Raw genomic sequence first — 12,211 nt, forward strand, 5'->3', positions numbered from 1 at the left:
TCATGGACAGACTGGGTGGATTTTCCAGGTCTATCAGGTTTGGGAGAAGGTTAGCAAGGAGGAGAGATATGAAGCTGAAAGGTTGAGAAGCTGTACCCGTATTGCCTGGTGCTTTGTGCTAGCTGGTGTATTTGTTGGTCCCTTAGATGACTAAGGAACTGCATTTCGTTGGTATTAAAAAGACACGAATCTGGTGCACGGGCTCCCCTTCCATTTAGAAACTAGGCTGGAGAGTCCCTGTAGTTGACTGGAGACAAGGAGAGACAGCACAAGGAGGGAGAGTGGCAGGCTTGCACCCTGTGCAATCCCATGTGGCCGTTCAGAACTGGGACAGGAGGGATCTCAACACCATGCTTTCAGCTGGTGAAAGAGCCTGGACATCTTCGCTGGCCACACCTTTATTTGTTTTTGTCTCAGCTAAACAAGATAGAAATATATGAAGCTCTAATGTTGTTTTTACAGTTTCATCCATTTATCAGGTGTACTGAGCAATGATTCTAGACCCTTCTGTTCGACTTTTTAAAAAAATTTGCTCTGCCGCTTTTCCTGTTTCTCTACCCATTAAAAGAGTCTTTTTTAAATTCATCATTAATATCTAGGACTTGAGTTCTTTGATTTTTATGTTTTCCTAGGGGGAAAAGAGCTATCTGTTAGAATCCTGTCCTTGTTTTCCTCCTGTAGAACCCGCAGTTTGCCAATATATTAAGTTAATTTTCATTTAGTGTATGCTATTTAATGTAATTAAGGGAAGCAGCACCCAAATGTATGTTCCTAATCATGGGTAACTCTCATATTGTTTTTCATTAGAATTTACAAGCGTATTGTTTGACATGTTAATTATTACGTTAGTATATGTATGACTAAGGCTATCTCCTCATTTCCCCCCTCCCCTCACTTAACATTTTGTTTGAGAAGATCAGTACATTTTGTCTGTGAAGAGCCCTGGTTTAAATGCCACCCACAAATGATTTTGTGCATGTTTTATTTTGTCAAAGGAGGTTGTCAGACATTGGGGGAAATAATGTAATATTGCCTGACCTAAGATTTCAATTAACTAACAAGAAAGTTTACCAAAACTGTCATATTAACTTTGCACATCATTTTATTGTGGTGGAAACATTGTCATACAGCACTTACTTCTTGCCTTGTCTACCTCAAGGCACAAAGCATATACAGGAAAAGAATTTTATTCCTTATTTCTGATGCAAATAGTTTCCTCCAAATATTTAATGCAAAGAAGAGGTTTTCTGTCTATCAGTCATTCCTCTTTCAGCCCAGTATTACCCAAGCAAATGGTATTTGACCTGTGTGTTTAGATTAGCATTGTTTTGAATGGAACCTTTGCATTTGTGGGTGGGATCTGATTTTAGTCCTGGAAGAAGAGAGTGAACTTCTTCCACATTGTCTTTTATCAAAATGAAGAAATTATGGAGAGTGTTTGTATGTATTTTGATGATGATTCTAAAACTCCTTGCCTTTCAAGTTTGTAAAGGATTGCTGTTCACTTCCCTTTCTGTTACTATTAATTTTATCTTCAACTTCCTCAGGCCAGTCCTTAAGGAAGATTTCCTTTCAGTCAGCTGCTTCCTGAGCCATAATTTTAGAAATATATAATTTCCCTCATATTTTACCCTCTGTTTTCCTATTTCCATTTAACTGAACTTCTAATAAAATCTCATTTCTTCTTTTACTTTAGCCTTTGTTTTCTGTTGAAAGACAACGTCTATCATAGCCTCTTTTTTTCTTCTTCAAACTTGTCCTCATTTTTAATCATTTTGTTGCAAGCCATCCTCCAGAGGCATTCCTCCTCATGCTGATACTACCCACTGGAACGTTTGTTCCTGCTCTGGTCACTTTTCCATATTTATAACACCTTTCCTACTAGTTTGCTTTCATTTTCCTTTGCATACTCCAGTCTGTTCTCATTCCTTGTAAAAATCATCTTCTTGCCCATTCCTTTAGCCACAGTACCTTTAGTGGAATTTTGTGACAGCTCTTTGTCTTTTTCTCAATTAAGTTCAAGATTGTTTTCGCTCCCAGCCAAAGCCTCTGCCAATGTGACTGAGTTTATTTGAGAAAATAAATAGTAATGTTAAAAGAGAACTGGATGGCTCCATGGGTATCCAGTGGTTTTCCATCAGGATCTGTGTATCCAAGGGAAAAATAATCAGTGCAGCTAACAGAACTCTGGGAACTTTTGGAAAGTGCCAAGTCAGGCTGTGGCCACAGACCCTTCCTGCAGAGGTCGAGTAGCCCAAGGATGTAATATGACGGAATTCAGCAATAAGTGGTTCATTTCCTCTGAACATGGTTAACAAGGTGCTCGCTTGCAATAGCACAGTAAGCTGGGAATCTCTTGCAGGGAACTGAACGTTTTTACATCAGCTTCTTCAGAAGGAGGTACTCCTCAGACCCTTTCCTTGTTTCTTCTCAGCCTCCCTTTCACCCCCTGTTTCACGGTGCTCACTAGTCTGGTGCTCATGACCCTGATGCTCTTATTCCATCTTTCTTACAAGAATGCAAAGAATCCTCTATCTCCTCTTCCATAGTCTTGGATTAAGAGCAGTCTCAGCCCATCACAGTTCCCAGGAACTGTGTGGTTTCAATCTGTTTTCCCACACCTGGGATTCATTAGTCAAGGGAAAATAAAAATCAGAACAATCAAGTTCTCTGAAACGTGAAACAGTTGTGATCACTCAATCTCCAGCCTGTTCTTTCTTTACTACTTGACCTTCTGTATCTTGGAATCCAGTGCAAGGTCAGGCTCTCCATGTTCTCTTCCCTCTTTTCCTCACCAGAGGGCAGGCAATTATTTGGGTCCCGAGGCTCTGAACAAGATTTCACTTTGATGTATTGCTACAGCAGCAGGTTTTCTGACTCCTGCTATAAACCTGTTAAACAGCTTGTGTGGAACTGCTGTCACATCTCCTATCTCTCAGCACCATCATCACATCTGCTAGGAGTGCTCATTTGTTCTGCAAAATGATAGTCACTGCTGAACTGGATACTGATCCTGCATGGAAACAGGCTGCTCAGCTTGATCATAACCACTCCATTGTTTCAGGTCTCTTTCCTGCAGACTGAAAAATCTCTTGGTTAATACTAGAAAATTACAAGGAAAGGAAAGGGAAAGGGAAAGGGAAAGGGAAAGGACTAAGGAAAGAACTAAGGAAGGCAAGTCAAAACCACAGCAACACTAACTTCTGGCAATGGGTTTTAAATTCTGCAGAGACATGAAGAGATAAAATGTATCAGAGCTTATATCTGCTAAATCCTCTGACAGTTGCTTTCTCATCCTGCTTCCTGACAATGAATCAACTTAATTATTCCTGTGGCTACGTACATCCAGACGGCTTAGAGTTGCCTCTTTATTGCTGGGTACAGTAACTGTCCTTGTGTTCTGGAATAGCTAAGAAGATTGAAAACTGGGGGGGTTTTGTAATTCCAGAGTACACAGACTGTAATAGAAGTAATGGTCTGGAATTTTGGAATCTCTTGTCAATGGTTAGATTGTGCCAGCACTGAGTTTAAATTTGCTTGTGTAGGAGGGCATGTTTAAATTAATATTCTAAAGTAATGTGGAGTTAATGTTTGGTACAGGCTGTGACTGAGAGACTAGTGTAGTGAATTCACAGACTGCAATATGTGGAGATTGGGGCAGGGGGTGGGGGGAATCACCATTGAATTATCTTCCAAAGACCTTGAAGCCTCTCAGGATGACTCTTCTGAGTAGTCTGAAAACATAACCATTGATCTAGTTGTAACAATTTATCCTTTGGAACGGTTTAAAAGATGTCTCAAATTACCTGGTGCACACATTAAACATGTAAAATTTTCATTAAAGGAGTTGACAGGCTGATGGTAAACTAAAATCGTTTCCTTTCCCTTCGGAATTAAATTTTCTTTACAGCCTCCTTTGTCAGTAAGCACTGTTCATTAAGAGTGTTTAGGCTATTTCATCCTACAACCTTGTTTTTGCCTGCCTTGTGGATTTAACTGAATGAAATCTCTTTGTGACACTGAAATGATCAAGCTGGATCTCAATCACCAAATGATGTTTCTACCTGCGTTCTTTAATTTGTATTAACCAAGCTACTTTTTTCAGGAATATTTAGTTAGGAAGGAAGCTAGGTATGAATTTTTTGCAACGAATTTGCAAAGAGATGTCTTTCCTCCAGTTCTGTTTGTTGGCTGAATGATTTTTAATGGTCACATGAAAAAGCTAGTGAATGAGGGCCTAAATCTTCTCACATCTGAGGTTCTTCAAGTCTGGTAGAGAGGAGCCTCCAGATGAAGGGCAGTTCAGTGGCTGCTCTTGTATCATGTGCTGCAGTGAGGTAGAGGAATCACACCTAGCAGTACTTGATAATGTTGAGCCAAATCAGGAAAGCACTGAAGTAAGCACATCATTGTAATGTGGGTTATTTATATCTAAGTCTTGTCTGTGCAGAAGGAAGGTGAACTGTCAAGATTAATAGCAGTCGGTCAGCATTATGTGCTGACACACCCAACCCCCTGAGTCACCCATCCAAGAAGCAATCAGTGTGACAAGTGCCCCAAAATACAAGATGTGCAACTTAGAGGCTTCTCTGATGGCATCCAGACTTGTTCTTGCTACTGAAATTGCACATCAAAGGGCGTGCTTATCCAAGTGAAACATTGATATTGTGGGAAAATTATGAGAAGGGTTCATCTTCTGTCTGGTGCTTCACAGAGCAGAGAATCATAGCATGATTTGGGGCCCTAATTCAAGCCTTACCACCATGGAGAGGGACACTTCCCACTGAACCAGGTTACTCAAAGCCCCACCCAGCCTGGGCTTGAACACTTCCAGGGGTGGGGCATCCACTGCTTCTCTGGGGAGACTGTTACTGTCACAGAAAGGATTTCTTCCTCATACCTAATCTAAACCTACCCTTTTTCCGTGCAAAGCTACTACCCCTTGGGTAACACCCCAGATGAGTTGTGAACATTTGGGCCTTCAGGCTGTTCTGGGGGATGTTTCTGAAAGGATTGATGCTGTGAGTTTGTAGAAGGAATGTATCTGGTGAGTGGAAGGCTCAGACTGAAATTTCCAGAATCTTGCAGGCTAATGGTAGGTGTCTGAGAGGGCTGCCTGGCTTCTCTAGTCAGTACCAAGAGCAAACTTTGCATCAGTATGGTGAGTAGAGAAGTTTGTGCTTTCTGTAGCTGCAAGCAAGGTGCTGAAATAAGGTCAGTGAGAAGCTTTCTGTAGAGTTTGGCCCTGGTAAACCACTCCTTTTGGCATTAACAATTTCTCACTCTTTTTATTCTGACACCTTGTTGTAGAGCCCAAGTTCAGACCTCTGCTCCATCCAGAAAGAATAGACTTGCACAGGCAAAAGTTGTCATGGTAAGAGAGAGAGAGAAGAGGGGGCAAACGTTGAAAAGCCGAAATAGTCAGAATATGATATGACGAAGATGAGGTCAAATAAGCAAAACACACAACAAACTAGACTAAAACAGCTCAATGAAAAACATGTAATGGCTGGATACTAGCTATTGAAATATGGTAAATGGATACAAAATCTGGGGAATAAGGTACTATGTGTTTAATTGGAAAAAAAAAATGGTTGGTTTCTTCCTACTGTCTTTTTTCTTCATGTCTTCAGTGAATTCATCTGTCTTAGTTGCAACACAGAACTTGGATTCTCTTACCCATCCATACAAGGGGTCATCAGATAAAAAGCACCTGATTTAAATCAAATGCGTCCTCTGAAACACTCATTTCTCAGTAAGAGTAGCACAGCATAATATAATTAAAACAACTGTCTACAGTGTCTATGTACAATCACATTGAGTGGAGAATACCTTTAATTTCATTGTAAGGTCAGATACATGAGGAGGAAAGGTTGATGCTGTCAGAGAGCAGTAATCAAAGGCTGGCAACTGAGCACTGGAAATTGAACAGATTGGAAGTCCTTGGGAGTGATTCCCAAAGGCTCAGGAGACTCACTACAATCAGCAGCTATGACACTTTGGCCAGCTAGTTAAATACTGTTGGCTATAAATGTGAGAAGGCAAGTAAGTCACCTCATGTGCTGGCCCTGGGGCATGCCCTTCCTGCCTTCTCTCTCGGGAGCAAGGGCAGCCTCTAGACCAAGGGGCTCTTTCAGGGTACCGTGTGGATGACCTTCCACACAACAGCAAAGAAGAGGAATTTTCATTGTTTGTGTGTTAACTCTACAAATTAATTACAGAGAAGTGTGTCGCAAATAAGCAAAAGTGACCAAGCTCCAAATCTACTGAATTTGAACCTCCTTTGCAGAGTGTAGCAAAGAATGAGCACTGCTTCATGTCGATGGTTTAGAGATCAGACTGGAAAGACCCCTATGCATGCAAGTCCCTAAAATACCAGATTTATTAATTTGTTTGTCCATTTGTTTTATGAGAAAAAGTGCTTGTAAGAGACAGCTTCCCTATTGTGAGTCACTCAATTTAGGAAACTAAATTTGTATGTAAGCAACAAAAAATCAGATCTGCATAGATATTTGAATGAACTTATGAAAGTGAAATTACATGCATGCATAAGTGATTTCAGCATTATATTTATATTTAAAATTAATTAGCAGCAATAGGTAGTCATTGTCAAGAAGGCAGAAAGAGGAACACAGAACATATTTTTAAACATCCAACTGGGCACTAGAATTGTTTGTTTCACTCTTGCTGTTCCTTTGATGTTTCCTTTGTGGACACATTCTTTTTGTGTAAGCCCTTTTAGTTGATAAACCAAGAGCCAGTGAAATCAGGAGGATTATGCCACTCACCTTGTTGGACATGATCCATCAACGTTCAGGTTGTTTGGGTTTTGTAGTGGTTTGTCATTTCTGAGGTTTGACAGCACCTTTCCTGCTTGGGCTGGTGTGGACTAGTGAGTGCACTGTGAATGCAGGTGAGGAGGTTAATTCCTCTGAGCACTTAGGTGCCAGTCAGAAATTCATCTTTCAATAGATAAGTAGCTCATTCTCACTGGTAGACCAGCTAAGTAATTCTTCGGTTCTTTAGTTGCTTAGTTTCACCTGCTAGGCACAGCTAAAATGAGTGCTTAGATCGCATCTGAGAAAGAAGGTATGTCTCAGGAAGCAAAAATAGAAAACAGTGCAGGCAATGAGTTAGAAGATTGAGGCAACACATGTGAAACAATTAAATATTTAAATGAAAAGATAAAGTTTTGGAATTATTAGGGAACCTCTGAGAAGATGAGTTTCTGTTTTAAGATGCATAGTGAAGATGAAAGAATAAAGGAAAATTAACAGCACAGAAAAAAGTTTGCCTTCTGTTTGTGTAACTGTTGATTTCTGTCATTACCATTTTGGTACCCTGGGGCTCTTACCATTTCCTACTGGTTTTTAGCTTTGGCATGTGGGTGAGATGGACCTTTCTGAGTATGATAAATTGTTCTTTCAGCCAATTTAGGCACATGATCAGATAAATATTTCAAAGTGTGTGACTTGCACCATCACCAAGGAAATGAGTCCAGGATTATGGAGAGAAAGAAAAAGTAATCTCCGTATGTATTTATCTGAACTAGATCCAAGAAACTCTCCTTAGTTAACAGTGTCTCAGCAGTTTTGTCCTGAAAAAATAATTATTATGCAGAATAGAAGATGGCTGTTGCCTAGCCATCCTTCATTCTCATTTTTTGGTTTGCATTGTTTATGGCCTTTATTCAAAAGCAGTCCTGTAGTATCCTTGACAAAGTGATCTTTCTCTTTCCCTGGCTAATGGTCTCTTTTAGTTCTCCTTCCCGTTCTCTGTGTATGGCCACAACGTGCCTGCAGCATGAGGCTCTCACAGAATCTCAGAGCCGTTGAGGTTGGAAGCAACTTCTGGAAGTCATCTGGTCAGCCTTCCCTCAAGCAGGGCCACACAGAGCCTGTTGCCTAGCACCATGTCCAGATAGTTTTTTAGTGTCTCCAAGGATGCAGAATCCATCACCTCCCTCGGCAACCTGTGCAAGTGCTTGGTCACCTTCACAATGAAAAAGGGTTTCCTCGTGTTTAAAGGGGTTTGAAGGGTGTTCAAAGTGTTTCCTGTGTTCTGGTGTGTGCCCATTGCCTCCGGGTGTAAGGGATAAAAGGAAGCAATGAGCCAGTCAGGAGCTCCCCACCACCTTCAGAAAAAAACCCAGTTTTGTCACAAAGCAGATGAGCTTTTAATGTAGGCTGTGATGCCCTGTCAGAAGTTGGCTTATTTTCTGGTTATGTTGCTGAAAATTGTCTAAGAGACCACAAAGTACTAATCATCTTCTATACCTAGAAACCTTAGTGTGACCCAGAATAAGATTTGAAACAAAAACACATAAAGTGTTAACACAGCTTCTTTTTCTTTCCTTGTTAACTGCAGGTAATGCAGGTAGTGAAAGAACAGATAATGAGAGCACTCACTACCAAGCCTAGCTCTCTGGATCAATTCAAGAGCAAACTCCAGAATCTCAGTTACACAGAAATACTGAAAATACGCCAGTCTGAAAGAATGAACCAGGAAGATTTCCAGTCTCGTCCAATTCTGTAAGTATTGTGTTCTCTCCCCACTTGTTTTTTCATGGAAGGATTAACAAGGGAGAATGACATTTGTGAGCCCTTCTGGGGAATCCCAGGGAGAAAAGTTGTCCAGGGAGCTGTGCTCAAAAGCAGTAGTGAGGCATCTGCTTAAAATGCATTATGTTTTCTTCTACTGGGAATCATAACTTTTTACTTGAGTTCAGTGAAACCAGATTTGGCAAGTCCCCACAGGAATTCACATGGCTTATTTATATGGAGCAGTGCTTTGACATTTCCTAGCTCTGCATGATTGTGAGCCTGATTTTGGTGCTGGTAGTGGCTTTCAAAAAAAATATCCAACTAATCAAACACCACAACTTTGTCTTCTGTTCAAAGCCTCACTGAGCCAGACAGAGAGAAGCCCAGAAGAAGAGGAGCCACACACTGTCTTTCCAAAAGAGTTGTCCTTGTATATAGCATTATAAATTGGTGTTAATGACAAGCATTCATTTACTTATTTGTAAATAGCAACGTTCTGGCAGCTAGCCAATCCTTTGCTTGTTGTTTACTGCAAAGTGTGCAAGGCTAATATTGCCTCCATAGCTCCTTCTCATTTCTCAGAATACGCTTTGTTCTGTTACATGAAGAATGGAGGCTGCATTTGGCTCTGGACCACGTCTGGGCTTGTGGCTGAACTGATGGCACAGGACAGATGCAGACTCTGTACTGTGCAAATGTTATACTGAGAATAACAGGAACCTTTTGAGATCAGCCGAGAAATGGTGAGGACTCCAGAAGCATCAGCTGAAATGTCATGAAATCCTGACTGTTGCAAGTGGAATGGCTCATGATCTTCTAAATCTCCTTTTCCAAGGCAAAAGTATAGAAATGGATTTGGACCAGAGCATTCCATGATTCAGAAGCAGGATATTAATTTTGATTTGTTTCTACAGGATACAGATATCTAAGTACAAACTCTGGGGACACATTCCTCCAGGGGCAGCAGGGCAACAGTGGAAGCATAAGCAAAATACAATTACAAATTAAATCTTAACCATACCAGTGTGGATCAAAGGGGGACTGCTTCTTTTATGTTTCCAGTGTGTTAGAAAACATGACCTAATGCCCAATTAGAGCTGATGTCACTCGTAGTAATGCAGCAATTAATAGTCTACAAATGGTTCCAGTTAGTTTTGTATTGTTCCACTGCTCAGAAAGCCCCTGCAAATCTGCTGCAACATTTAGCAGTTCAAAGCTGCTCAGAACTGCGAAGCTTCTCACCAAAGCTTCTCCTCTTCCCTGCTTTCCCTATGGCTCAACAGTTTAAGTATGATACAGGTCAATTATTCATATTCTCTTGCACCATCACCTAGCATTGAAAGACTTGCCAATGCCCTGTGCAAGCTCTTCATTTCCAGTGTCACTCTGGATAGCTTCTGCCACAGTGCAGTGTCTCCCTCTCCGTCATAGAACAAGTCAAACAGCCAACACAAATAGTTAAAAAAGTAACTGAAGTGTTACCAGAGAATCATTTAAAATTCAGGATAAAGGCTAAGCCTAAGGGCTATAAAGGCTAAGCCTAAAGGCCATAAAGGCTAAGTAAATCGATAAGGTGTTTAAGCAATCACAACTGCATTTGCAGAGATTTAACTCCATGCATTTGCATTTTGATTACATCCATGATCACTTGTTCTTGACTGAAAAGAAACAGTCCTTTCATTTTGTGCTTTGATTTGATTCCCTGTACTGAACTCTCTCAAATTGCATAGATGGCACAGTTGATAGAAGTACAGAATCATGGCCCCATTGTCGGGAAAGAGACTGTGAGTGAAAAGAGTAATCGTGGCTGTGCTGTATATTTTAAAGCCCTGCAGATATGCTAAAAGAGATTGTGCACAATGCTGACTGTTATATCAGCAGACCTTGTTTAATTCTGCTTGAGAATATGGCAATCAGGGAATGGTTTTTCCTGCCTTGAACATGGTAGAAGTCTTTCTTTTTCTATTCATTGTATGAAGCATTGTAGCTTCAGGTGTTCAAGCTGCTAGATAAGGGAAGCTTCAGTGAAGTTGTGTTTGAATGTAAACTGGGAAGTGTTGCCTTAGATCCTCATAACTACTACAACCTTGTTTTGCGAGGATTAGTTGTTTCTTTTATATGAGTATTGTTGTATCATATGAAGTAAAGCTTTATCAATACCTACTTTTGATTAGGAAAAATAAAAAGTCCTTCAGAACAAATTCAGAGATTTGGGATCGTTATTGATCATCTGAATTGCCATTCCATAATGAAATTACAAAGTATCCTAGTTTCATTTTGAGTGGCTGTAGAAGAAGTTGTCTAGGAATCCTGTGGGCCTGTAGAGGACCAGTGATCTCCTTGACAAATTAAATGGCAACAAAGATGGGTTACTGCTAGATAAAAAATTTGCATCCAGCTGGGGACTTGCTGGTTAAAGGAAAGTTAATGGCAACTAGGGAGCCATTACTAAGTAACATCTGTCCAAAAATCAGCAACATACAGGGAAAGAGAGGAAGGTGTCTGGATGCTTTTCTGCTTTTTATCTTACATATTTCTCTGCAATGTTAGAAAGAGTCACTGCTGCCTGCTCTGCATGCATGATGAGGAAAGGGAGCATAGCTAGATGACAGAGAGATAAAGGGACAATACACATGAAACCAGTTCTGGGATTACTCTCCCATTGTGTTGTAATAATTTAAATGTCTGTAATATGCTCTATCCTGGAAAGAAAACTGCTATCAAGTAAGTTTTAACTATAAGCTGAAAAGGTAAAAGCTGGAGACAGTTTTAACTGGCGCTGAAGAAGAGTTTGTGTAATATGAAAAACTTGAAAATAATTTCTAATGATTTTCAGATATTTTAAAAACAAGTAACTGCTGTTGGTATTACCTCCAGTGTTAAGAGCATTGAGATCACAAAATTAACAATCATTTATGTTAATGTGTGTTTCCCTCAACCCCTCTGTCTCACCAGCACACTAACTTTTTAGATTCTTATAAAACAGAAACACAGTAGGAAACTAATGGCAGCTTTTAAAGTCACTGTCTCCTTAGACTTAGTCTGTTCTCTCTCTTCACAAAGCCCAAACTATTAAACAAATGTCATCTGAGGGACAATAAATAAATATTCACAAAATATATTTGCATTTATGATCTTCCTTTAGCTCATTGTTCCTGATGGATTTTAAAATTAGGCAGGAGGATGTATTTCTTGCACAAAGACTTTTTTTCCTAACTCTCCTGTCTTTAGACACTGATGGTGAGGAACAGAACTCTATTGCCTTCAGATGGCTTTCAGAAGGAAATAGAGAGTTTCAAAGACGCACATCTTCTGTTTGCGTGCTGTGGTTTGCTTGTTCTGACCCATTTCTGTCACCTCAAAATGGTGCAACAGAAACTTTGACAGTGAGGAACACTGAGTGCCAGGATCACCTTGCAAAAATATGTCTGAAGTCCTGATGTCAGAAAAATGGCTGAGACCCTTACAAGTCCGAGTAGCCGTGTGTTGACAGGAGCTGCTCAGGTCAGTAAGTGCAATGAGTCACCATGGCAAGGGCTTGATGGTCTTACAGGCTTTCACTAAGTCCAGAGTTACCAGAGACTGTTTCTCCATGAAATAATGGGTTGTCTCCACAACCTCTGTGTGATCAAGGACCATCAAACAGAAGAGAGTAGCACACTGAGCTT

General features: G+C 40.4%; 1 protein-coding gene across 8 annotated transcripts in view; it reads left to right on the forward strand.

Annotated features, from left to right (window-relative positions):
• The window catches only part of ELMO1 (engulfment and cell motility 1), a 304,867-nt gene that overhangs the window by 266,946 nt on the left and 25,710 nt on the right, over positions 1 to 12,211 (forward strand). For all 8 annotated transcript variants that reach the window (XM_066192198.1, XM_066192190.1, XM_066192232.1 and 5 more), the window contains one exon: positions 8,368 to 8,531. In XM_066192198.1, the coding sequence (XP_066048295.1) occupies positions 8,368 to 8,531 (164 nt within the window). The remainder of the gene's footprint in view (positions 1 to 8,367; positions 8,532 to 12,211) is intronic.

Source organism: Chamaea fasciata, unplaced genomic scaffold (genome assembly GCF_029207755.1).
Source record: "Chamaea fasciata isolate MVZ Bird 193981 ecotype frontalis unplaced genomic scaffold, bChaFas1.0.hap1 SCAF_1, whole genome shotgun sequence".
Lineage (NCBI taxonomy): Eukaryota > Metazoa > Chordata > Aves > Passeriformes > Sylviidae > Chamaea > Chamaea fasciata.